The 27,045-nt window shown below is 53.0% G+C and overlaps 1 protein-coding gene across 1 annotated transcript; it reads left to right on the forward strand.

The window, feature by feature from the left end:
* The first annotated feature begins 4,385 nt into the window (after window positions 1-4,385).
* Window positions 4,386-27,045, forward strand: Sdc1 (syndecan 1). The gene is made up of 5 exons (XM_005360588.1): window positions 4,386-4,742; window positions 22,857-22,938; window positions 23,773-24,248; window positions 24,715-24,850; window positions 25,021-27,045. Exons 1-5 carry the CDS (start codon window positions 4,677-4,679, stop codon window positions 25,188-25,190), a joined length of 930 nt encoding a protein of 309 aa, XP_005360645.1. The 5' UTR covers window positions 4,386-4,676; the 3' UTR covers window positions 25,191-27,045.

The raw sequence follows: 27,045 nt of genomic DNA on the forward strand, positions 1-27,045 counted from the left end.
TCCTTTCATCGCCTGATGAAGGTTAATATTCAGGAGGATGCCTATATGTTTGTCTTTGGATTCACCTTCTAATTTAGCTTCTCTAGGATCGAGAATTATAAGCTCACTGTCCTTTATTTATGGCTAGAAACCAAATATGAGTGAGTACATCCCAGACGCATGAAATTTCAAAACAAAAAATGGGGGTGGGGGTGGTGAACAAGAAGGCTTAGTGAACAAGAAGGTGAACAAGAAGGCCACTGACTGAAAAGCCAGTCCTGACACAAATGGTAATGGTCCTGTTATTCAGGCTTGAAGGAAGTTTATTGTTGAGGTTAAAAGTAACTCAAAGTCTTGCCTAACGTGAAGCCCCAAGTGTGGTCTTTAACACTGCATGTACATCTGTGCAACACTCAGTATTGGGAAGCAGAGGAAGACAGACCACGGTTCATGGTCATCAGCTACATAGTAGGTATAGGCTAGCCTGGGATATGTGGGTCTCAGAAAAAAAAAAAAATCAAGCACATCTTTAATCCCAGCCCTGGGAGGACTGCTGTGAATTTGAGACAGTCTGGCCAAGAAAGGAAAACCCTACCTGGAAGCAATAAAAATGAAACCAGTAATATAAACAGATATTTTTTTTTTGTTTTAAATGCTTTAAGAATACAGAATGAGCTTGGCACTCCTGCACGTGCTGTCCTGTGCAGTACCAACCAAGCCCTGGGATTTATGCACCTACTGGTGAGCCCAGGAATCTCGTTAGGGTCCAGCCCAGCCTACACTTCTTCGTCATTTCTAGGGTCCTGCTTTGTGTAGATAAAATGCTTAGTGTTTTACATGTGTTATGTCAGAATACTTAAGGAACTTGCCTAAAGTTACAGGGAGAGTGGACAATAAGATTGTCATGTATGGCCGGGCGGTGGTGGTGCATGCCTTTAATCCCAGCACTTGGTAGACAGGCAAGTTTCGAGGCTAGCTTGGTCTACAGAGCAAGTTTCAGGACAGCCAGAATTGCACAGAGAAACTCTACCGGCAAAAAAACAAAAACAAACAAAAAAACCCAAAAAACAACAACCAAACAAACAAAACAACCCCAAACAACCCAAAACAACCGACTGAACACAGAGGCTCTCTTCTGTGGTTCTTATCCCCAGACCTTTCTTATTATCTACTTTTTTTGTTTATTTGTTTTGTGTTTTGGTTTTTCAAGACAAGGTCTCACTACACAGCTCTGACTGTCTAGGAATTCACTGTGTAGACCAGGCTGGCCTCAAAGTCATAGAGATCCACCTGCCTTTGCCTCCCAAGTGCTGGGATTAGGGGCATATACCATTATACCAGGCTATATACATTATATACACTTTTTGTTTTTGTTTTTTTTGGGGGGGGGTTTCGAGACAGGGTTTCTCTGTGGCTTTGGAGCCTGTCCTGGAACTAGCTCTCGTAGACCAGGCTGGGCTCGAACTCACAGAGATCTGCCTGCCTCTGCCTCCCAAGTACTGGGATTAAAGGCGTGTGCCACCACCGCCTGGTTATATACATTTTTAAAAAAAAAACATTATGGACAATAATAGATGTATGTACACATATCACTATGTGTAGCGTATGTTCTATATATTAGACATTTTTACCTAAAACACACATTTCGCCTCAAAATAAGTTTTGGAAAGCTTTGCATGCCAGGAGTTAACCATCTTCATTGTAGAAATACTACACAGAATTAAAATGTGGGACCACACACAGTGATTTCACTTTCTCTTCCGCGATGGACGTTAGCAATGCCCTCTGAGGCAGTGGGAAGAGGAACGGCCTAGAGAAGTCAGTCTTCATTGGTGAGAGGGCTGGTGCATTTTCAGCTTGACAGATGCAGTCAACCTCCCTCCGAAGAGACGTTAGGTTCCCATGCAGGTGACCCTCGCATGCAGCCCTACAGTCAGGTGCTAAACTTCCCACCCACTCACCACCAGTTGCTACCTCAACCAAGAGTGGGCATGTCTCCCAGTGGGAAGCCATATGTGTTTGTACGAAGAATAAGAAAGTGACCCATAGATGATCGGCTTGTCCTTGGAGGAACTTTGTTAAGAAAGAAAGAAAGAAAGAAAGAAAGAAAGAAAGAAAGAAAGAAAGAAAGAAAGCAGCAGACTTAGGGATTCACCTAAGTCTGTGAAAGGAAAATATTTAATAACCCATGGTTAGAACACAAAGCAAGATGGCCTTGTCTGAGGCCCTCTAGCCTCAGAAAGGTTAGAGACTTTCTTCTAAGCCAGGCATTAATTTCCTACTATCCAACTATCCAACTCTTTTTGTTTTATTTATTTATTTTTTCAAAACAGGCTTTCTCTGTGTAGCCTTGGCTGTACTAGAACTTGTTCTGTAGATCAAGCTGGCCTCGAACTCACAGAAATCTGCCTGCCGCTGCCTCCTGAGTGCTGGGATTAAAGGTGTGTGTCACCACTGCCCAGCGAGTTCTGTCACCAGCCCCCTCTCTGCACAGGCAGAGGTAATCAACCACGGCAGTGTGTATTGGCTGTAAGAGGTGCCAGCAGGAATGATCCCTTAGATGTAAGGGGTGGTAGAGGCAGAGGCGCTCTTGTGTACGGAGGGCGGGGAGGGGTCTAGGCTCTAAGGCCAGTAGAGCTTTCACCTCCTTTCTCTGTGTATACGCCTTTTTTACAGCCTTTTTATAGGAGTCCTTTTCCTTGTCTGCCCCTAAACAGACTCATGGATCGGAGGTAAATTTATTCAGTTTGAAGGAAACATCAAACTGGTCATGTTTAGAACATGAAACACCCCCGCCAATCCCTTCCTGTTCCATTCCTCCCCCCCCATTTTTAGAGGACCAGAAGGTAACATACCAGGTTGTCCTATTTTTTTTTTCTTCTCTGTATTGGGTTGGGAGGATTGAAGAGCTGACTTCAGACCCTGGAGCCAGCCTCCAGGAGGGACCTGCTTTTGGGGTCTTAGGCTTCCCTGAGCCTTGCTATTAGGGTGCTCCTTACCAAGACCCCGAGGATCCAAGCAAGAATTCAGCAGGATCTATAGCCCATAGATAGACCTGGGTAATCTGGGACCTGCTTGCTAAGGGAGAGTTTTCCGATGTCATACACTGTTGAGTGCTGGGCTATGGGCCACTGCTGGAGGCCTCTGTGTGTGTGTGTGTGTGTGTGTGTGTGTGTGTGTGGTGTGTGTTAGGTGGTTACTGAACTTCCAGAAGGCGGGCCATAGTGTAGTCTCTACACACTGGAGACTTTTTTTTTTTTTTTCTGGTTTTTCGAGACAGGGTTTCTCTGTGGCTTTGGAGCCTGTCCTGGAACTAGCTCTGTAGACCAGGCTGGTCTCGAACTCACAGAGATCCGCCTGCCTCTGCCTCCCGAGTGCTGGGATTAAAGGCGTGCGCCACCATCGCCCGGCTCACACTGGAGACTTCTAAGAGCTTAAGGTGTCTTCAGCCCTGCCCACGGAACAAGGATGAAGAAGATGCCGTCTTTGGCCTCTGCCTTTCAGGTACGAAGGTCCTTTGGCACCATCTACAGATTGAAGGCAAGACAGGGCCAGTTCTTCCCCTTTGCTCTCACTTCAGTTTGCCACGCCCGCAGGCTCTCTCGGCTCTTTTTTTTTTTTTAATTTTTATTTTTTGACTGACGTGCTTGAAGGGTGTTGGAAACTGTGGGGTCCAGGCCCCATAGAGAATCGTTAAGGAGCAGGAACTCAACTGGAGCTCCTCAGATGCCTGAGGTCACCTGGAAACAAAGAGACCATTTATTTTTTTCCTTTGGTCTTCGGCTACGAAGAGAGAGCGCTTTGTCTCTCATAGAAAGACAACAAAAACTTAAACAAAACAAAACAAAAAATCCATCTCTTCCAGAGAGCTTTAAAAGACCCAGAGCTTTAAAAGACCCAGAGTTCCCAACACTTTGCGGGTAAAGGCTCCAAGACACCAGGGTCCCATCCTCAGCCGGTGGGGAGGTGGGAACAACACATCTGTCCTTCGGTTTATATATAGCCTCATCGCTGTGGGGCTCCGTGGTGGCCCCCAGAATCTTGCTCACCTGGAGGGCGCTGGGCACCCTCATCCAGAGGGCGCTGCAACCTAACACGCAGGGGACCAATAATCGCCCTTCTCCAGGGCACCGCTTCAGTACTCCGGAACAGGCCGTAGTAGCAGATGCATCTGGGTCTCCATCAACCACGCATCAAGGAAGACACCACGCGGGTATCACAGATAGCCCGCACCAGTGCTCAGGGAAGCAAGGCAGGGCTCAGACCCGCGGGAGCTCAGGAGTGGGGTGGGCTTCGATCCTAGGAGGCGTGGAAGGGGTGGGGCGCTCCAAGGGGGCGGGACAGTCAAGAGGGCGGGGCCCAAGGGGTGGGGACTGGGGCTACCCAGGCCCGCGGAGCTGGGGGTGGGCGGCTAGTTTTTGCAACGGCTAGGAGCCTGTGGGTTTATTATAAGGCGGAGCTCGGCGGGAGAGGTGCGGGCCAGAGCAGACAGAGCCTGGCGCAAAGGAAGGGATCTGGCAGTTGGAAGCTGACTCTAGCCGGAGGAACCTGCAACCCTCGCTCAGGACAGCAGCGTGCTGGGCAGGCGTTCGGGACAGCAAAGCGCAGCGCAATCAGCAGAGCGGTCCCGCAGCTCCGCGCAACCCGCAACTCCTATCCGCGCAGCCTGCCGAGCTCCCGCCGCCGGTCTGGGAAGCATGAGGCGCGCGGCGCTCTGGCTCTGGCTCTGCGCGTTGGCGCTGCGCCTGCAGCCTGTCCTCCCGGTGAGTGTGGCCCGGGGCAGGGCTGGAAGGCGGCGGGAAGCCTGGACTCGCCACCCGCCGAAGCCGTGCAGGCGGCGGCACGTGGAGGGGGAGGGGAGCGGGGACTTCTTCCCGCGCTGCCTGGCGGATCCAGGGATGGTGAGCCCTTTAATAAGGACTCCTCTCCCAATTCCCTCCACGGTCCGTGGGTGCCGCGCGAGTCCCACAGCTCGTGGTAGGGGCTGGGGCGTCCCGCAGAGTGGAGCCTTCACTGGTTCCCGGCTCCCAGTTAAGTAAAATGACTCCACATGGGTCTGAGTCCGCCGGCCTGTGGCGGCGCCTGGAGTCACTCTCTCCCGTGGCTGTCTCGCTGGCCACCTCAGCGGCCTGGCCTCCGCCAGTGACCCGAAGGGATGCAGTGGCCATGGCCACAACGCCCTCTCCGCAGACCCTAATTCAAACCAGACTGTGTCTGCTGCTCCCCCAGCGCCGGGGAGCCCGGGCGCCCGGCCCTTTGCACCCGGACAAGTTTGGGCGCAGCAGAACCGGCGTGGGAGCGGGAGGGGGCGGACGTGCGGGTTGCCGGAGGGACCGGGATCAGGACTGTGCGTGGGACACAGGAGGGTGGCGTGGGGCCCTTGAGTTTTTCTCTGGCTGTCCCAGGTGAGCTGGGCCGAGCCGGCAGTGGGAGACTCCGGGAAGTTGGCTTCACAACGTTAAAGACCCTAAGAACCTAACTTTGGGGTCGCTGAAGTTGTGCTGCCCCCCGGAGGGCCTCCTCCGCATGGCCAGCGCTGGGGACCCTCCCCGCGAGTGGACCCCGGTACGGCTCTTCCCCTCCCCCGACTCGGCTTTGTGCTGAAGCCGCGCGCAGGGAAGGCGGGTCCCTTGGCCCGCCCAGTAGGGCCGCGGGGAAAGAGGGACGAACGTGGAGCTGGCGATTGGTGGGGGGGAGGCCTCTGAGTAGGATGCAGCCATCCACCTTTGGCGGGGGTCGGTCTCTCTAACGAGCGACTTGGCCGACAAAGAGCTTGTCGAGGGTCCCCAGAAAGTGCTCTCCCGCCCCAGCCGCCGTCCGCTAGCCCGCCTTCCCCAACGGGGGCGCTTTGTTCTCGGCCCCTGTAACCCTTCCCTGGGAACCGCCCCGCAGCGCCGGCCCTTGACGTGGGCCGGGTCCCGGGTCGCCGCCAGGTGTCAGCGCTGCCCGCCGGGTGTCCACGCCCCTAGCCCCCGCACCCACTATGGAGTACCGGGGGTCCTTTCGACTGGCCGGCTTGACCATCCCCCTGAGAGGCAGAGGCGAGGTGCCGAGCCTCAGGCTTTATCCCTTCCGGAAGTGGCAGTCTCCCACCGCCACATCTGGTCTGCTTAACTTCGATAGTCCTGGCAAAGAGAGGCACGTGCACAGGGAGGGAGAGCTGAGCGCTGGTAGACACCCAGGTCGTGTGCATATCAAGTGGCACCTGGACACATCCCCGATCACTGCTAATGGGCATTGTCTTCGCCGCTTCCCAGGTGACTCCATCACTCTGAAGTCCTAGAGGACCTCGATACCTATCAAATTGCAAATGAGTTGGGGGGCTGTAGGGTGCTGAATCAAGGTTCTCAGGGAGGGATATGGTTTCCAAACTGAGTCTCCGTTGCACTCCAGGCTTTAAGGTCCAAGAAATTGCTCTTGAGGGTTGTGGTTTCTGTGGGACTCAGATCATGCCTGGAATCAAAGTTACCACTGTGGAGAAGAAAGTGGAGCCGCTTGGCTTGTCTCCCTGACCCGCCTGGCATTACCTCCTCCAGCCCAACTCTCCAGGCCCAATGTGAGGCCTCACTGGGGCAGTAGAGATGCTGTATTGCATTTCTTTGCAGCCAGGATCTGAAGAGGTGTCGATCGCTTTCCTGCTGTCTTTGGTGAGGCAGATATTCCTGTGAACTAGGGCCCTCAAGCTCCCTTTATCACGGCTGGGTAGGCAATTGGCCGCCGTTTCTCTATGGACTGTGTTTCCTTTCTGACCTGGGAGCTTGAGCCCTCTAGGCAGACCCAAGGTGAGAGACCGCCAGACCTGGGAGGGCTTCCTGGAGGAAGGGTTTGAGCTGAGTCTGAGCTCAGTCACTGTCTGAGCTTTGGGGACAGACTCCTACTTGAAGACAAGGGTGTACTCTTTGCTTCTTATTTTATAAAGTTGGGTTTGTTCTCTTCCATAAAAAACAAAACCATGTTGGGTTAGAAGTGGGTACATAAGACTGAGGGCATTTCCAGAGCGTGCCCCCCCCCCCCCCAATAACGAAAGCAATTGGGATTTGCTTTAAATGGAAGCAGATACCCAGAGGTTGCCAGAGATCTTGTCCCCTTCCGAGGGCTCCCTTAGCTCCTGTGGGAAGCAGGTCAGAACACCTCTGGGGACCAGTGAGTGGGACAGAGAGGGACTGTTGGGTGTCTGCCTTTGAATGGGCCAGGGGAGTCTGCTGCGAACCACTCCCCAGAGACTGCAACAGGTTTGTCTAAACTGTCCCTCAGTGTGTGTGTCCCCATGGTCTTTTGTTTCAGCTATGTAAGGAAAAAAAGTCAATCTGAAATAGTTCTTTGCTGTTTTTTCTCTTTTCTTTCCTTAATTATTTGGACTAGTAGAGACATTTCCCCTGAGGTCTGGCAGAGTGGGAGGGAGTGGGGGAGGATGGGCTCAGCCTTTGGAGGTGATGTCACTGCTGGCTTCAGCTCCCCAGAGAGGGTGGAGCTGGTTTTAGCCTACCTGTGGCTCCTGATGGGCCCCAGTAAAACCCCATTAACACACATTGGTAGGGAGCAGGGTCTGGAAAGAATGACAGGAAAACTTGGTTTTTGCAGTACTTTCTAGACGCCTCCATCCCCCCTCCTCCCAGAGCTGAAGCAGAATTTGGGATTCCTGAAATCCTCTGAGAATGTATCATCATGGTAGTCAGACGCTTTTCCCTGAGTTAAAATCGCCTCCTTACAAAGTATCCTTTTTTGTTGTTGTTTGGAGACAGGGTCTCGGTTATTGTAGCACTAGCTGCCCTGGAACTCACTGTGTAGACCAGGCTGTCCTGGAACTCACAGTGATCCACCTGCTTCTGACTCTTAAGTGCTGGATTTAAAGATGCATGCCACCGCTCCCCGCTTTTACAAAGTATTCTTTCTTGGAGCAGGATTCTGAAACCCTTATTTCCTCTCCGTTATCCTCAACAATAAAAGGCTAGTTGTTTTTAATCCCTCCTGATGCTAGGCCCCCCTCTTCATGATGCCAGGTCAAGCAGTCTCCTGGTTCTGTGCGGCTCTGCAGAACATGGTGTCCTCGTGCCTGGTGGTCCTCACTCTTAACTGCCCCTTTCCTTCTCATACTCTGGTAGTGACACTGGTGTGCCCAAGCGCAAACACATTTTCTCTTCAATTCTGGTTTATTTTCTTTAGCAGGCCGAAAAACAAATCAGATTGGTTATAACTCTTACAAGAACAAAGGTCTCACCTTCGGGTGACTCTCAGGCTGTGTGAATTTGATATCCCTCATGGATCTCTGTTGAGGTCGCTGCAGTGTGGTGGTAGACTGGACAAAAGGGAGCTGCCACCCCTACAGTCTTGGACCTGGAGTGATGTGGAGGCATTGGCTAGGTGAAGGACTTAGGGACCTCCCTCAGTGAAGACGTGTACACAGTGCCAGGAAGCATCCGTGAGCATGAGCCCCGGTTCCCTAGACGCCTCTCTTCTGTGAGTTTTGGGCTCCAGCTACCTTGGACTAACAAGGCTAGCTCACTCTATGTGTTGATTAGCAAAGGCCTTTGTTTTTGTTTTGAGACCGATTCTCAACTCTGTGGCCTAGCCTGGCCTTGACGTCTTAGCCATTCTCCTGCCTCGACTTCCAAAGTGCTGACATGACAGACATGAGCCCACCGTGCCTGGCTGGGACTCTTAGCTTTGGTCTTTTCCCCCTTCTCTTCAGTGAATGTTTCTAGTCCGTGTTCTACACAGTTGAGCCCCCGTGCCGTCTGGCAGGTCAGAAACAGCTTTGGATCAAGTAGCACCCCATACTCAAGCTCAACTCTGCCACTAATTTACTATGTAATCTTAAGTGACTCACTTTCCACTCTGCCCATCCTCGTCCGCAGGACAGACGTCGCCGTACCTGTTCTTTCTGCCCTCATTCTGTCATTTGCGCACTCATTTCCTCAGAGATGCTGTGAAAGTGCTTGTACTGACAGTGCCCGAGGAAAGACAGCTCTTGATACTAGCTAAGGTTACATTTAATTGCGTGCTTGCTGCTTTTCCTCCTGTCCAGCTTAGTCTTTCCTCCTCAGCCTTCATGATCCACACCATCGCCTCATCTTTTGAATGGGGAAGAAACGGCTTAGAGAGGTCCAGCCCTCCACAGAGAGGAAAGTGGCAGAAACAGGCCTTTTGGCATGAGGTTGCATGTGTGTGCTTGCGTGTATATGTATACACTTAAGTATATGTATGATATAAATATACTGTAGCATTGTCACTGCCTACAACCTCAAGACACCCTGCATATGAGGTTTGGCTGAGCCCTGTGAGGCCCTGCCTGGTGTTTCCAGGTCTTACTTGGTTGTGAGCACTTTGTGCAGAGGGGGCACTTGGCTGGACTGAGTTGGCCTGCACTGTGCCTTTGGGCAAATCCTGAGTACTGGGCAACACCCTGGGCCTTGGCTGGGTGTACCTGATGGTTGCTTGGGTACAGGCAAGAGCTCTTCATAGAAAGGCAAGGTCAGGAGACAGCACTGGAGTCCTGACAGTGGGCAATGTGTCCCCTAGGTTACACAAAGTTCACACGCTGTTGACTGAGTGCCAAGGAGTCTGTCTGGGCGGGGCATGGAGGACACACTTACAGATTTAGTAGAGCCTTTGTAAGCCCTGGGGAGGTGGGTATCCTGGCCACAAGACTTCTGGCTCCTATGCTGCACGCTCCTTCTGGCTCTCTCCAATGCCGGGGGTATGATAGGGGAGTGTTTTGGACATTAAGTTATGTCTAGTCCCAAAGCTCACAGAACATACTGTTTCCTAATTGCCTTTTTTTTTTTTTTTTTTTTGCCCCAATTCAATGATTTTGAAGTGCTGGTTTTGGAAATTCCCCCTGAGAGCCTGCTTTAGTGCATGCAGAGGGAAGATACTGGAACAGGAAGTCTGTAGAAAGAGTGCTTTCACCTCCAGGACCTTGTGCCCTGGAGCAGAGTCAGCACGGTGTCATTTCCCTATTGGTTATTCCAGGAGAGACTGAGTGTTAGGTGGGAATGCACTTTCTAGAACCTTCTATCGAGAATGACAGGAGTACCCTGGCAAGTGCCAAAAGTGCATGGGTATTTGTCTTTTACCACAAGCAGACTGTAGACACACGAGGTCCTTAGAGTGAGACCCCGAATTTGGTGCCATTTCAGCTCCAGAGGGACATTGGGGGTGGGGCTGGGCAGCCCGCTCGCTCTGGGATGGCTTGCTTTGTAGATACAGGATACTGCTGCCTGTTCTGTAGGAGCTTTCCAGATTACTTCCCCATTGTTGATGCTGGGGAAGCCCTGGCAAGGGGTGGGTATTGGAAGAGGGGCATCCCACCGCCTATGTGCTGTGTGATTGGGGAGTCGGGAAGCCTGGTGAAGGCTACAAGTGGAGGCAGGTTTCACATGACTGGGAAGAACTCAGGAGGAAGTCTTTGGACCACTGACAGGTGGGTGTGATGGTGTTGGTCTTGGTGGTAGACTAACTCTCCTTTTAGAGATTTGCCTAGGAATCTTTCCTGCTGACTCTGGAACTCGGAGGCTTCCAGAGGTAGCTCTGCTGGGAGCCTCTCAAGGGTCTCAGACTGTCTCCTGGTGTTTGTGGCTTCGTGGGCTGCCTAATTATATAGAGAGGTTACGTTTCTCTGGCCTCCAGCCCTGGGAAAAGTTCTGCCCAGTGACTCACCTGAGGCCTGCAGCCGTGTTTGCGCTCAGGCACACAGGCATGCTCAGGGGCTGCAGCCATGCCTGCACAGCCCTGGCGGTCTCTTTCCACCAGGCTTTCCTTTGACTTCTCCAGCAGTGGTAGAAACATCTGGGAAACCTGGTCACCTCTTATTTGCAGCCCCCTCCTTTTCTGGGTGTCTTCCCCCTTCTGAACTGCGCATCTGATGTTCTTTGTATCCCTGGCTTAGAAACATGCAGAAATTATTCCTTTCTTTGTCCTAGCCTTGTCTCTGACTTCCTTGTGGCTCAGGTAAGTAGTTGACCCTCTGGGCCTGTAACATCTGCTCCAGGACCTCTTCCTTCCCACTGCTGCATCTTTAAGAGTCATGCGCTAGCAGTGAGACCTTGTCTTGGGATGGGTAAAGGTGGCCCTGCAGGACCTCCCAGACTGCTTTTGCTCTGTCCTTATTTCTTCTGGGGATTCATCAGAGACAACTGGCTGCTCCAGGGGTCTCAGGAGAGATCACTCTGGAAACAGAGGTGAGGCCCGTTTTCAGATCTGTGCCCTTGGCATTCATTGTGGGAACTAGAGTGGATGAAGCCCTCTGGGCCAGGTCAGACTGGGGGTGGAGGCCAGGTGCTGTTCTCTGCACCCACACCCAGGCACCCTGGCATCCTGGCATCCTCCCCAAGGTCCGCTCATCAGCAGGAATGAAAGCTGTGCCGGGCAGGTTGGGGCAGTGGGCAGGTGGGCGTGTTTATCACTGCGCTCATCAGCTGAGTCACGATGCCAGGCCCCATGAATCCTCCCTGGAGACTCACCCAATCCACCTTGACCCACTGGCGCCCACTGGCATGAGGTGGGGTGGGGCAGGGCAGTGAGACAAGACAGGCCTCGGGGGGCCGAGAGGCAAAGGGGAATTCATTGTCTTCAGGTGTTCATGACCTATCCTGGCTGTGTCACGGGGCTTGTGGGCATCTCAGGTGCCACCTGGGTCTCTGCTGCCCTAGGAGGATTCTGCCTGAAATGCCAACCTGGCTAGAATACCTGTTGGGGGTACCCAGGGGATGCACCAAGGGAGAGTGCCCTCCGTGGAGTAGGCCCACCGGAGTAGACCAGAGACAGTGGTGAAGGGCATTTGAGACTCAGCCCTCTCCTGGGTCTCCCTGGCCAGCTGGAGGGTTTTATCTCAGAGTTTCACAAGCCCTCATAAGAACTACTTGGGAGCCTAGACTACGAAGCAGACTTCGTTCAAGCTTTTAGACTTGCCAGCGTTTTGGCTATGGAGAGTGCTTGGGGAGGCGTAGATGGGGCGTCAGGAAATACAAGATGGCCTTGTGCCTCTGTCTCCAAGGATGGTAAGAGAAGCCTTCCAGTACAATGACAGGGACGAGACACCTTTATCTTTCCCACTTAGGTCTATCCCAGATTTTTATGTGGCCACAGAGGCCCCGTTCTGTCTCATGGAAGGGCAGGAGCTGGGCCTGATGCCTGGATCTGCTCACCTATAGCCATTGGGCAAACCAGGGGAGGGGGACCCAGAACTGGAAGGCTGAGAACACTAGTCATGGGGTCCTAGGATGGGGCTTCTTTGGGGGAACTTGGGGACTGATGTCTACCCGTGGCATCCAGTGTGTGCTGGTCCTTGGTTGCCATACAGCAATGGCTAAGGATGTTCCTGGGGCTTCACTGGTTGGGGACATGATTGTATCGGAGGGGCACAGAGTGATGCTAAGGTATTCTCTGCAGCAGCCCTTGGCCTCGCTGCTGACCCGGAAGCACTCAGACCTTGGAGGTCCAGGTTCCTAGGAGAGTTCCACGTGGATATGGGGGTCAGGTTTGGGCTCGCAGGGCCCCAGGCTGTAGAGTGTCTAAGGAGCCTCCAAGACCATTGTGGGAGCGTGGAGGCTGACGTCATTTCAGCTTCTCCCAGAGAAAACTGAGGGGTGTGGTACAGTGTTCCCAGGATGGCATGTTGGGGAGGGATGGGGTCCTTGTTTCCGGGCCCTAGGTTTGGTCTGTGGGCTGTGTGGTCTCCCCTACCTCCCTGCCCTTCCACTCTGAAGGACATTCCAAGTAGGCACCGCGTTCCCTCTGTTCCCCCACACCCAGGAGGAGGCTGGCCTGGATTGTAACTTCCTAGAAGTGGTCCTGAGGACTCCATTGGTGGATCTGAGGCAGGACAGGCCGGGCATCCACTGGACTCACCAGCCACCTGTCTTTCCACAGAAGTCTGGGTCTGCCTACCTTTGGGTGTCCAAGCTAACTCATATCTCCGGGGCTTGAATAAGGGGCTCCTGGAGTATTAACTGGCTTCTTCACCCAGGGTAGGTTAGAGAGAAGTATAGGGTAGAATCTGGCCCACCCGGACTACATCCTGCCTTTTTTGGTTCCTATGCCATCTTGCACATAACTCTGCTAAGCCTCAGTTTTCACACCTGTGAAATGGGGTCATACTATCCTGCCTGGAAGGACTTTTGAATATGTGAAGTGGTTGGCATTCTCTGTCGTTTGGCGGGGGCTCAGACTACAGGAGTACTGAGTATGGGCTACTGTGTACGGCACCCCCAGCGGCTGTGCCCACTTAGGAGGGTGTAGAGTCTCCTTCATGTGAATGACCCTCCTGGTCTTGCCCCGGGAGTGTTATTGTCACAGGGTCTGCAAACACGGCTTTTGTCCTTCCTCAGAAGCCCAAATCTTTTCTGACAGTCCAGACTTTCATCTTCACTGAGTCTCTCTATGAGGCTGGGCCCTGACGTGAGCTGCATGGGCTGGGCTATCAAAAGGGGAGGAAACAGGGGGAAACCAGGGAACGGTTAGCCGGAGGCTTGGGGGAACAGGGTTCCAGTTGTAGGCAGCTGTAGGTTACCTTGAGAGGAAGCAGGCTTTCTTTAGACGCTAACACACTGGGCCAGAGAGCAAGGTGGGTGGAGGCCCTTGCGCTGAGCCCACTCAGTGCTGGTGAGGGCTGCTCTTCTGTGGAGTAGGGCTCTGGGCTGCATTGTGATGGTGACTGGGGTCTCGAAGCAAATCTGCCTGGCCTTTCTTCACGCTGACGAGTGACTGTCCACTTTGCCTCAGTGTCCACACTGTGTAAGATGGGTACAGCACGAGGACCCGGAAGTGGCTTTAAAGACAGGTTAGCTAATTCAGGGAAAGTGCTCAAACCGGTACCCTACGTGTTACTTAAGAAAGAGTGGCTGCTGATGACTGATTTCCTAAAGTCTCGATTTGCTTCTGTGCCGCATGTGACCCCCAACAGCCCGGGTCACGTGACGGCTACAGCCTGGGTCAGGTCCTTAGTTTCTCCCACCCACTGCTGGCCCCAGGACCAAGGTAGCTGAAGGCTGCCCCCATATTCCCTGTTAGTCACCTTTGTGTCAACTACAAAGACTGTGTGCTTGTGCGAACCTCCAGCCTCTCCAGGCTGTGAGGTGTCAGCGAAAGGGCCTAGGGTGTTTTGTTCCTGTGGGGCTGGGGCTGGTCCAGGAACTGAGGAACCCACCCACCCTTTCAGCCACAGGCTCCTCTCAGAGAGTCCTACCCTGCAGACTAGCCCACCCTGCCATGGGACCCCTCCCAGAGTGCTCTGCCTTCTGCTTGCTTCCCAGTGGCTTTGGTGTCTTTTCTGTCTGAATTGTACTTTACATACGTGAGAGGGGGAAGGCACAGACATCTTGTAGTTCAAGAGGGAAGGGGAATGTAATATATTTCCTGGGGGTTTCCGTCACCTGCCTCCTGACAAAGGCTATAAAGACGTTTGCTCTTGGTCCCTTCTAGTCTCCCTTTGATAATCTTTTTCGGTTACAGCTCCTACCCAACTGTAGAACCCCAGTTCCCGAATCGGCCCCTCCCCCATAGGAAACTGATTGTTCTAATGTGAATGACTAGTACCCCTTAGTCGCTCCCACGGGCATTTTAATTTTTTCGGGAGGGCATTGCACAACTGCAGGGACGCAAGAAGAGAGATTTGGTAGTTAGAATTGGAGTCGCGTCCCCAGCCCTGGCTGCTGCAGGTGTGTCAAGTGTCTGTGTCTCTGAAACCCAAGGACACTTTATTTAGCCAGTTCAGGGGTCAAATGGCCAGAGAAGTCCAGGAGGCACAGGTGTCGGGTCCCCATGCCCCGCTGAGTCTATAATCAGCTAGGTAGCAGTTTTTGGGGGTGCTGGCAGCCTAGGGGTGATCATGGTGAGGGTTCCTGCACTGCTCTCTATCCTCCAGACTTGCCAGTCATCTCCAGTCCCTTGGCCCTGGCCAGCAAGATGTGCCCAAGGGAAGCCGAGAGGACCCAGTTTCTCTTTAGGTAGCCTGGGGTCAGGATGATGGTGGGCGTGGGGTGGGGGGCAGTGCAAATGCCTTGACTGCCCCTTTCATCTACACAGGCTGCTACCCAGAGATCCTTTGATTCCAATCCTCTCCAGCAGCCTCCTGGGCCTGCTCTTTGGAAGTGGCAAGAGATGTCATCAAGTCACTGTGTCCAGTGTCCCTGCCCTCCACCTAACCACCACTGTTGGATGTCATGTTTGTGGTCTGCTGCCCGTCACTTCAGTCACGATGGTGTCTGGTTGCCCCTTGAGAATGAGCTGACCCGCCCAGCTGGAGAACATTTAGTATACAAGTCGTAGGGTGGACCCTGGAAGCCCTCTTGCTAGCGTTCTGTCAAATCCCTGTGGTATATGGATGGGTAGCCGAGTCAGGTTTGTTCCAAGAAAGGAGAGCCCAAATTATAAGACAATTTTTTTTTCTTTTTTCTTTTTTTCTTTCTTTTTTTTTTTTTTCTGGAACTAGCTCTTGTAGACCAGGCTGGCCTCGAACTCACAGAGATCCGCCTGCCTCTGCCTCCCGAGTGCTGGAAAGGCATGCGCCACCGCCTGGTTAAGACATCTTTTTTTGCTATCTTGGGTTTTCTCATTTTCTCTAAGCATATCCAGCTAGTTAGGGCCCAAGGGCTTGAAGAGAGGTGGTGGCCGTCAGGAGTGGGGTTCTGTCTGGCTCCCTCCAGGAGCAGTATCTGGTAAGAGGCTAGCTGGGCCTTCGCCAGGTGCCCTTGCTCTACACTGACTGAAATCTCGCCCTCCCTGTCCTAGCTGGGTTCTGGCACGAGGGAGCTGTGGAGGAACTGGTCTTCCAGTTCCAGCGCCACACCCAGCTCTCAGCTGAGCCTGCTCAGAGGCTAGTCCTGGCATGTGGACTGTAGGGCAGGTGCTAGCCCCACAGGGAGGTGTGGGCATCAGGGTGTTCGAATGACACTGACCTATTGTGGGTCCCGAGATTGGAGGTATGGTGCAGGGAAGGGGCCTAGTGCTGGGAGACTTGGCTGTGGCATTGACCTTGGTTTGCCCTCTGATGTTACACTAAAGGGAGATGCTGACCAAAAGGGGTTATTGCAACCGAGAAAGGATACTGTCTTTCCACTCTGCCCATTCCCAGGAGTCCATGACACGCACAGGGTGACTGGCAGGTGTAGAGCAGCCATGGGGATTGCTGAGGTGGGGGAATGTGTGTGCACCCAGGGGATCCTGGGAAATCGGTTCTGTCTGTGGAAATGCTGCCAGGGTCTGGGCCATGGAGGTGCTTCGGGATCCTGTGCTGCCAACTGAGGCAGCTGATACTCCTCTTCACCTGCCGGTCCTCACCTTGGCTCCACCCTGGGTTGGGCCTCTCCCTCCCTCTCTACTGGGTCACCAGTCACCTTCTCTGCAGGTCCCAGCTTGACTGTTGGTGGAGAGACAGAAAGCTGATAAATCATCGTGCCTGTCAGCCGGAAATTTGGGTGTTGCCTCAAGGCACCAGTGGGGGGCCCTCCCTCCTGGAGGTGGCTTTAGGAGGGGCGGGGAGGGGGGTTCCGGATCTTGAGGCTTCCCTATCATTTCTTAGGTCCCTGAGAGAGAAGTGAGGGACTGGGCATCACCTCAGCATGAAACTCTGGCCTCTGATCCTCACACATTGTCCAGCATGACCTGTGAGGGCCTTAAAAGAATTCAGGATGATCCAAACAAGCCACGTTATTCCCTACCCACACAGTGGGTCCGGAGACACACAGGGAGCTCCTCAGACACCCAGCGTGGGAGTAGTTTGAGCTAGGACTGTCCCAGAGACCCTTGTTGGAGATGTTTTGGGACAATCCACCCTATCGCTACATGCTCCCAGCGCTTCATCTAGGACTGAGGAAAAGGTGACCGTGGGAAGGAGAACAGTCAAGACCCCAGGCTGAGGACTACCAGGATAGGAGGGAATTTTAGCCATGTTCTTTCTTGTCTGCTCTACCCTTCTGGAGAAACATTGCACCTTGTAGCACAGCTGCCCCTGAGGCCCATCTTTTACCTTTGGGGCACCCTGGGATAGCTCAGTGTTGCTAGCATCTTCGCACTGATGTCGGTCACATTGCACTATGGGGCAGCTAGGGTGAGGGTGTTGGGCTAGGAAGCCAGCTGCTTGGGAAAAACAAGGTTGTTCCTGGTTGGTCCTGGCAGGAAGGAGGTCCTTGCTTTCCTTGGTGAGTTCAAGGGCCTTTGGAAGATTGAATGTTCCCTCAGCTCCTTGGTGAAGTAGCTCCTTGCACCACGGTGTTTGATGGCTGAGAGTGAAGGTATCAGAAGTAAAGAATAATCTAGAGCCTTCCCAGGTTGCTTTGCTCCTGGCTCTGGCTTACTGAGCTCTCTTGCCCGCTTGGTGCCTTGTCTTTGAACACTGAGTTCAGTCAGAGAGCTGGAGTTGAGGTCTTGCCTCCCTCAGCTCCTGGCCACGCATCTGGACCTGGACCCTTGTCTCGTCAGATGTCTGCTCTCGGAGTACAAACTGACATTGTGGTAGTTCTTGGGGTCCCTGGAGACAGGTGGTGGTTTGGATGTCGTTCTCTGGTCATGTGTCCAGTTGCACAGAGGGAGGTGAAATCTAGAATTCTGTACAGCTCAGAGTCCTCAGCACCCCAGAGCTGTGAATTCTGTGGGGAGAGGACTTCCTCATAGCTCTTATTTCCTTAGGTCTAACCAAGACACTGGGGTAGGGGGAGATCTCTTGTATACCGTGAACCTGCTTGAAGCCTCCTGGGATGCTGGTTATGGCGTGGAGTCTTGGCTGGATGAGAGTGAAAGGTGTTTATCCTGGTGTGCCCGTGGGGCCCGTGTATCCCTGCCCTTCTCAGCAGTGCGTGTTGATTGGACGGAGATCGTGTGACTGGAGCCTGGGCTTCTGGAACAGGTGTGGAGGCCCCAGACTAGCTGGGATCCAGGCTGCCTGGGAATGACTGTGACCCAACTGCTTTGATAACAGCGGCCCTTTGTCACTGGCTGTCGTGACTAATGGGGCTTGTTGATTCAGTGACTAGGCTCCCACCCACGGAAGCTGGGCTTCTGTTATGGCACCAGGCAGCCACAGACAACCCATAGTTCTCCCTCCCTTTCCCACTCTGTGACCAGACGTTCCCAGCACTGCCCAAGTGAACTGTCTTATTCTCTACTGGGGCTCTTCCTGTCCCAGCCCCTGAGGCTTCTCCTTCCTGAAGCCCCTGTAGTGAGGCACTGGGTATGTGCCGGGAGCTCTGTTGGGGTCAAGCCCAGTCTATTCCTTCACTTGTTTATACCTTCAAGTTCCGAGGTGATGATTACAGAGTTTTGAAGTTACATTTAATAGCAAAATTCTGTGACCTTAAAATTTTTCTTTTCTCACATCCCATTTTGTGTGTGTGCCTGTGTGTGTGTGTGTGTGTGTGTGTGTGTGTGTGTGTGTGTGTATGTGTATGTGTGTGCAGACATGCATGTGGAGGGAGGTCAGAGGGCAACTTGGGAAAGTCAGTTCTTTCCCCCTACCATGTGGGTCCTGGGGATGGAACTTGGGTCGTCAGGCATGGAGGTGAGTGATTTACCCTTAAAACACAAAGTATCCAGCCCTATGGAGTCAGTAATGCTTTGTAAGGCCGTGTGATTTAGGTACCACTGGTGCGGTGGTAGTACCTTAGGGCACTGATTGGAAGCCATGGATACCGCTATACCTGGTGGATGGGGGCCAGATGGGCATCCTCTCCAAAAGTCCATAATCCCTGAGCCTCTCGGAGACACCCAGTTGGTACTGTGCTTTGGGGGCACAGCTGAGGTGGATTCATACTCAGGATGCCACGACAAAGTGCTGGAAGCCAGACTTCCCTCAGCCCTAAGCTGCCAGAACATAGGACTCCATCAGACTGCAGTGCGGGCCACTGAGGGTGGCCTTCCTTCTTGTCAGTGTGGGTGTGGGAGCTGGCAGGAAGTGACTCCGTTAAGCATCCCAGCCAGCCTTCTGCCCACAGCTCCCAACATGCTCTTCGGCAAGGGCTTGCAACTGGAGGTGAACTCTCTCTCCTGTACCTTGTCCTGACACACGTTGAGTCAGGACCTAGTGTGTGCCTGGTACCCACCTGGGTTGCTAGGCAGGGCTAAGCCCACATCTTGCTTCCTGGTGGTACAGCTGTGGTTAAGAAACTGAGGCCATTTTGCTCGAAGCAGATGGATTCAGCCAGGGGAGGTGGGTCTTAGGCCTGGGGGTGGGGAAGAGAGAATTGTGTACGGGGTGGGGACACTGGCCTAGATGGCCTTGGGTAGGTCCTTCACCCTGGGAGGGGCTGTTTCTTATCTGTCAGAGATGGTAATCTCAGGTGGACCTGGAGGAGCTGCTGGGGAGAGGTGTTGGAACCAGAGAGTGCTGGAAATTCTCTTCAGCTGGAGGGAAAACTGAGGCCTTTGCCCTTTTTTTTTTTGTTTTTTTTTTTTTTTTTTTTTGCTGCACTGGGTCCCTGACTTGGGCATCTCAAGAGGGTCCTTACTACACAGCCCCAGGGGATGCCCGAAGCAGATGTCTACGCCCCATGTTTCAGCCCTCCGAACCTCTAACTTTGAGTTTTCAAATAAGGCAGCTTCCAGGCTCTTTGCTTCAGTGGGAGGGAGCTAAGTGGCCCTGAGTTTCATGGCCCAGACCACGAAATTTTTTCTTACAATGAGGTCCCTGCTATATTTTCTTTGAAAGTTTCGTGTGTGTGTGTGTGTGTGTGTGCGTGCGTGTGTGTGTGTGCATGTCTCTACACACCTGTATCCATGTGTGGTGTACATATACCTCAACAGGCATGTGGAAAAGGTCAGGCAAACCTACAGGTACAGGAATCTTTTCCTGTCTTCAGTTGAGTCTCAGGATCAAAGTCGGGTTACCCTTACCTGCTGAGCCATCTGAACGGCTGATTTTTTTTTTTTTTGAGGCCCACAGAGGAAAAAGATAAGATTGACTTGCCTTTACCTCCCTGAGTGAGCAGCAAGAGATGGGAGACTCAATGGGAGTTTCTTTATCCCTAGGCATCCCTAACAGTCTGGAAGAATCCAGGTCAGAAGCCATACTGGGGAGGGCCCTTATGAGCCCTCAAGAACACAACAGGCTTCTAAATGGTACCTGAAGTTACATCGAAAACTCCAGTCAGCTGAAACTAGGGGAATCAGGGTTCAGACCACCTCCCCCCACCTCCCTTGTGATACCACTATGAAGGTCCCAGCTGAGGGTGGAGATGGGGCAGTCAGGGAATTGCTTCTCTTCCCTTAGCAGGGGACGGGGGTTATAGGATGGGGTTACCCCCCCCCACCACCACCCATTCCCTGACCTGAACCTGGTTTGCTGGTTTCAGTAGAGATTTGCTTTAGAAGCTTGTTGTGTAAACACGATCATAGTGTTGGATAAACTCAGCAAAACCAGGGGGAACAGATTGCTTCCCTGTGAAGAGCCCGCGTTATCTAGCTCTAAGAGAAGCCCTCTCTTTTGGGAAATTGCTGGTTTTAGGGACTTCTCTATGAAGGAGGAGGGAGGAGGCTAGCTGCCTTATGCCTGTCTGGACCCCACCCCAGTATACATTCGCAGCCTTAGCCACCTCACGTTGAATAAGGTCTGCACCCTTGGTTGTGACTTAGGCTGCCTCGTTTGATCCGGGACCTCTGACCTATCTTCAGTTCTCCCTCCCACAGAGGGAGTCCCTGGGTTAGGAGAGGGTGGAGTTGGGGCCTAGAATGAGGAAGAAGTTTTAATCTTGGGGTCTGTTCCCATCTGGAGGGCGCTGTTCTCTAAGGAGGCAGTCACAGAGATGGCTACCACGGGAATGTGGGGTACTACCTGGAGTAGCATAGGCGTGGTGTGGGTTGACATGTGAGGGGGTGGACTCTCAACTGACCTTTGGATGGGTCCAAATGAACTTCGTCTACTGCGGTGGGTTCTCAACCTGTGGGTCGCAACCCCTTTGGAGTCACAGACCAGCTGTTCCCATTACGATCCGTAACAGTAACGCAATTATAGTTATGAAGCGGCAGCGAAATAACTTTATGGGCGGGGTCATCACAGAATGAGGAACTGTATTAAAGCATCACAGCATTGTGCTGTCGCTGCTCATTGGAGCTGAACCTCACTGAATCAACTCTTTGAAGTTGGGCCTGCCTAAGCTCAAAACCTTTGTCCCAGGGGAGGAGAGCATGCTTTTGCTTTCTGCTTCTAAAGGAAGTTCGGTATCACTAGCAGCTTCTGCACACACTGAACTGCCCTCAGTTGCCTGTAGGGCTTACACAGCTTCTCCCATTTCCCCAACAGCCATGCCTGACTCTTTCTGCTCCGTTCTATTCATGAGTGAGGCCAATAGGGCTCTCTGGGTCCTGCCAAGCTTCCTGGACCAAGGTGACCCTGTTTCCTCGGTGCTAGCTTCAGCTGCACCACTCTGGATGTTCTGTAGAGGCTTAGTGAACCGGCTCTCTCCTGCCTCCTCGTCTCTTGGAATTCCATCGTGATCCTATGCCCTCTTGTTCATACAAGCCTCCTGGCACCGGGAGTGGCCACGGACCCCAGAGTCCCTCACCACAAGTCGGGCAGCCCTCGCTCGTTGCTTAGAACAACGGGCACAAACACTTGTTACCTGCCAAGGCTGTGTGTTCCTCATATAGAAATTCTGTGACCCTTTTGTAGTGCAGACGTTAATGCTGGCATCCATTTTACAGGTGGGGAAACTGAGGCCGTAAGATGCCTAGTGACATTCTTAAGGCCACTCAACTGGTGAATGACAGAGGTCAGGGGGGGTCTCAGGGGCCTTTAGTTGAACCATGCACTTCTTTTTCTGTTTTATTGAGACAAGAGTCTCTCTATATAGCCCTGGCTGGCCCAGAAGGCATGTAGACGAGGCTGGCCTCAAATTTGCTGCAATCTTTTATGTCAGGATTGTAGGCATGCACCACTCCTCCCAGCTGTTCTATTTTTTTCTTTTTTACTCCATTCTTTGTTCTGGTCTGTGCTGGCGCCCTTGAAAGATGGCCTGTACTGAGCTGGGTTATTTGGGCTCCCATGTCTCACCTACTTACCTGGGCCTTCTGTACCTGGTGTCATGGAACCAGTGCTGGGAGCAGCCATGGGCCTGACTCTCTGCCCCTTTCCCAGCCTGCCTAGCTGGGGGCTGTGTTCCACATCCCCCATCCCTGCCCAAGTCCTGTGGGATTGTGTTTGCGCTCCACCACCTGCAGCCCCTTGGAGCTGGAGCCGGCAAGGCAGGCCACATTCCTGCAGCTGCTGTTGCCAAGGAGAGCCCATCCCAGGCCTACCGCCCATTCACTGGAGCCTCCTAAATGCAGGAGTCTTTTCAGATTAGTGTTCACTGTCCCTGGCCCAAAGGGCACCCCGGCCTTTTTTCACTAACAAGACCAGGATACAGTCCTTCCTGTGGTTGAGAAAACGGTCCTTGTGACCAGGCCTGGAGCCACCCTGTGTGGGCAGAGCTGCCTCAGCACAGACAGCTCCGCCATGCCAGGCCTGGCCCCGCTTCTCATTCTTGAGGCTTCTGTGCCCACACCCCAGGGTCTACCTCAACTGGATGCTGGTTTTCTAAGTATAAATGGTTTCTGGAGGGATTGTGAAAGCTCCCCACTGGTGGCCCCCAAGCCTGATTCTCAGACTGGGATCAGCCTATGACTTTCACAGGGATCGCAGTTTGTGTTCCCTAGTTGGGTCCCCTGACTAGACAGAGTACCCTGTGGTCCCCATACTTGCCCCTCTGCCTGTCACCAGGTTAGGTCGCTATAGCATCGGGGATATGAATAGGACCAGGGGCTTTCCAGAGCTGAGAGCTGCATGCAGTGGTTTCCTGCATGTGTAACTGGGATGGTCGGCTGAGCCTGTTCGGCTGCCCAAGACAGAAACTCAGTGATTTGGGGCATTGGCCAAGCTTCATCTCAAACCCCTTTTTGATCTTTTCTAGCAAATCGTGGCTGTAAACGTACCTCCTGAAGATCAGGATGGCTCTGGGGATGACTCTGACAACTTCTCTGGCTCGGGCGCAGGTAAGGTGGACCCAGAACCCTGAGATGGCTGGCTACAGGTCATGGCTAAAGTGTGTGAGCAGGCAGTCACTTAGCTTCAGTGAGCCCCCTTCCTTCCCCATCCTGCCCTTAGCCATCGGAGTCAGAGGGACAGTGCCCCAGGGAAGAAGCTGGTGTCCAGCTGCACACAGTTTAGCTAAGGGGAACCCCCAGAGAAAGAAGTGAAGTGGCTCCAAGACGCCATAAGCAGCATCTAGAGACAACCCTTGGAGAAGGAGTTTGACTCCATTGAGCCTTGGTGTTTCCATCTGTGATATGGGACTACTTTGACCCACAAGCTCTTGGGAGCTGCAGGTAGCACAGAGTCTGCTGTCTGTAGGATTGCCCTCACCTCCTATCCTTGATTCCATCTGTCTAGGGGAAGAGAAGGCTTTTTGTTACAGCTAGGCTAAGAGGTCTCCCAGGACTGAGGTGGGGAGTATTGAAAAGGGAAGTCGAAGTAGCAGTGGGAAGCAAACCAGAGCAAAGGGCTGGGAGATAAGAGATAAGATGTAGCCATGTGTTCCTGGCCTTTGGGGAAGAGGGCAGGGTAGATGAGTGTCCTGGTTTAGGGTCCTATCATCTATGATGCCATAGCCCATTCTCCCAGCAGAGCCCCTTCCCCATTCCTCGTCTCTTCCTCACAGCTGAGAGAGCAGGCCGCAAAAGTGCATCTTTTGTGGCCTTGTTTTCAGAGTTCTGCCTTGGCTAGTTCTCCCTGGGGGACTCAGGCTCCCGTCTGCTCATAGCATGAACTTGTCAGGCTTGACACTCGGGGACCTCCCTACCCTGACACCCCCACTTCTGACCCTGTAGGTGCTTTGCCAGACGTCACTTTGCCGCGGCAGACTTCCCCCAGTTTGAAGGACGTGTGGCTCCTGACAGCCACACCCGCAGCACCAGAGCCTACCAGCAGGATCGCCGAGGCTGCCTTCACCTCCATCCTGCCAACTGTAGAGAAGCCTGAGGAGGAGCCAGTGCTTGAGGCAGTGGACACTGGCCTCACCGCTCAGGACAAGGAAATGGAGGTCACCACCAAGCCCAGGGAGACCACACAACTCCCAATCACCCAACGGGTCTCAACAGTCAGAGCCACCACAGCCCAGGTTGTCACATCTCATCCCCACAGAGATGTGCAACCTGGCCTCCATGAGACCTTGGTTCCCACAGCACCCGGCCAGCCTGACCACCAACCTCCAAGTGCGACAGAAGGAGGTACTTCTGTCATCAAAGAAGTTGTCGAAGATGGAGCTACCAATCAACTTCCTACAGGGGAGGGCTCTGGCGAGCAGGTGAGCGACTTTGTATTTCCTGGGTGGCCATTAGTACCTGGCATCTGGCACCTTTCATCCTAATGTCCTTTGCCCTTTAAAGCATATTGTAGTCTTGGCCACAGTGATGGAGTAACAGGGTTCCACCTTCCTCCTGCCCTGAACAAACTGATTACAAGATCAGCAGGAGGCTCCTTAGACATCACTCAAGAGCTAGCCACCCAACGTTACACCAGGATGACTTTTCTCTCTTAGAGCATCCTGGGATTTTCATACAGAAATGGGTGCTTTGTGTCACTCAGGGTGGTGTCTGTGCTAAGGTCCCGAGTGTGATTGCATTCTATGACAGATGGTGGCATAGGTTGGATGTGTCTGATGTGGGGTGGGAGGGGATGGGAGGGGAACCCCAACAGGGCATGGCAGTGCTCCAGGTTGCTATTGTGTCAATGGCTCCAGCCCGACCTGATCCCAGCTTGGCCTCCTGCAGGACTTCACCTTTGAAACATCTGGGGAGAACACAGCTGTGGCTGCCATAGAGCCTGACCAACGGAATCAGCAGCCAGTGGATGAAGGAGCCACAGGTGCCTCTCAGGGCCTTTTGGACAGGAAGGAGGTGCTGGGAGGTGAGTCTTTCTTTTGAGTAGGTAAGAGAAGGCAGGCTGTGGCTCTGTGGTAGTGTGGGGTACAGCCATCCTTGGCTATGGGGTGGAAGGAGAAGGCGTGAGTATGGCCCAGGCCATTTCCTGTGTTGTCCATAGCTGCTCAACTGAGCCAGCCTCTGTCCACTCCCTAGGTGTCATCGCCGGAGGCCTGGTGGGGCTCATCTTTGCCGTATGCCTGGTGGCTTTCATGCTGTACCGGATGAAGAAGAAGGACGAAGGCAGCTACTCCTTGGAGGAACCCAAACAAGCCAATGGCGGCGCCTACCAGAAACCCACCAAACAGGAAGAGTTCTACGCCTGATGGAGGAATGGTTCTCCCCCCGCCCCTGCCACTCACTAGGCTCCCACTCGCCTCTTCTGTGAAAAACTTCAGGCCCTGGCCTCCCCACCACTGTGTCGCCTCCTCAGCACCCAGACCCTTCCAGCTGGTCCTGCCCGAGCAGTCCCAGGGTGTGCTGGGAATTCATTCTACTTCTTTGACTTCTGCCTAGAAGCTTGGGCGCAAAGGGTTTCTTGCATCTGACCTTTCTACCACAGCCACGCCCGATGTCCACTATTCTGACTTGGTTTCTCCAAACGGGAGGAGACCCAGCTCTGGAGAGAAAGGGGACCCAACTGCTTTGGACCTAGGTGGCCTATTACGGCTGGAGGATCCGAGGGACAGGAGAGGGGCTTCGGTTGATATGCCATAGCACTTACCAGTAGAAACCGCTATTGTTGGCCATGCTGTGGTAGGGGACGGGGTTCGGGGCTCCTTGGAATTCACTTCACGTCGTGGGGAAGCCTACTTTAGATATCAACTTGTTTTTGCACATGTTTCCTCTAGTTTCTCTGTTCAGAACCCCAGTAGGCTTTACTTCTGGGGTAAGGCAAGTCAATCGACTGGTGTCCTTCACCTTGCTTCCCTAATCTACATTCGGGAGACAGCATCGGGGTCATTCAGACTTTTTTGTTTTTATTTTTAAACCTAGAAGAACCAAATCTGGATGCCAAAATGTAGGCTTGGTTTGTGTGTTGTCTCTTAAGTTTGTCGCTCATGCGTGCAACAGGGTATGTATGAACTATCTGTTTGGTGGTCCGTAAGTAGGCTGGCTAGTCCAGGATGCCATGGGGTAGCCACCTCTTGACCAGTCATGCCTGTGTGCATGAACTCAGGGCCATGGCCTTGGCCTGGGCCACTGCAACATTGGACGAGCCTGTGTGAGAACTTAACTCCTAGAGCACAGTCGAGGGATGGAGGGGAGAGAAGACTGAAGTGGGGGAGGGGTGCCGAGGGTGTCTAAGACTCTCCCGCCTTTGGTACCACCTCTGGTCACCTTTCTCCTGGAAGTTGACAAGGTGCATCTTGAGTATGGCTGGCACTGGCTCCTCCATCGAGAACCAAGTTCACCTTCAGCCCCTGTGGCCCTGCCCCAGGCTGGAGTCAGAAATCCTTCCCAAAGAGCAAGAGTCTTTGCTTTTGGCAAAACGCTACTTAATCCAATGGGTTCTGTACAGTAGATTTTGCAGATGTAATAAACTTTAATATAAAGGAGTCCTATGAACTCTATTGCTTTTGCTTCTTCTCTGGGCTGGTGGTGTAGATGTAGCCAGCCTTTTCTCAGACCCTGGTAGCTCAGGGAAGCTTGGCTCAAGGCCATGTGCCTCCAATCTCTGAGGGGTAGGATCCTGGGTCCAGGATTCCTCTGATTTTTTTGTTTTTGTTTTTGTTCTTTTGGTCAAACTTCTTTTGGAAGTTGGTAGGATCAGCCAAGGTTTTACAGGGCCTGATGTCCGCTCTTCTGAATGGTTTAAGTAGCCAGGACTCTAGCGTAACTTGACCTAGGGTCACTAGGGTCACGCTTGGTTTGCAGAGCAGACGCCTGGGACAGGCTTCCTCCCACGTGTTTGCTGGGGCACTTCCGAGGACTCCTCGCTCAACGATGTTCCAGCTGCTGGCAAGGCTGCTCGGGGGCTCAGCTAGACAAAAGACCTGTTCCCTCTGTTTCGTTCCAGAACTTGTTGCCAGAACGTAATGGCTGGATGTGCTGTGGGGTGGGGGTGGGGTCAGACTGGAGACAGCACTCAGCTGAGAGCTTGAGAGACAGTGCCCAAGCCCCAGGCTGGGCTCGTTCGTGTAATTGCAATAAATGGTACGTGTCCATTTGGACAGCAGA

This window comes from Microtus ochrogaster, linkage group LG3 (assembly GCF_000317375.1).
Source record: "Microtus ochrogaster isolate Prairie Vole_2 linkage group LG3, MicOch1.0, whole genome shotgun sequence".
Taxonomy (NCBI): domain Eukaryota; kingdom Metazoa; phylum Chordata; class Mammalia; order Rodentia; family Cricetidae; genus Microtus; species Microtus ochrogaster.

Excerpts from the sequence above, each read along its gene's own strand:
- Sdc1 (XM_005360588.1), top strand. The coding sequence starts at position 4,677 with ATGAGGCGCGCGGCGCTCTGGCTCTGGCTCTGCGCGTTGGCGCTGCGC. Across the intron at positions 4,743-22,856 it reads GCCTGCAGCCTGTCCTCCCG|CAAATCGTGGCTGTAAACGT; the intron begins GTGAGTGTGGCC and ends GATCTTTTCTAG. Across the intron at positions 24,249-24,714 it reads GGGAGGGCTCTGGCGAGCAG|GACTTCACCTTTGAAACATC; the intron begins GTGAGCGACTTT and ends GGCCTCCTGCAG.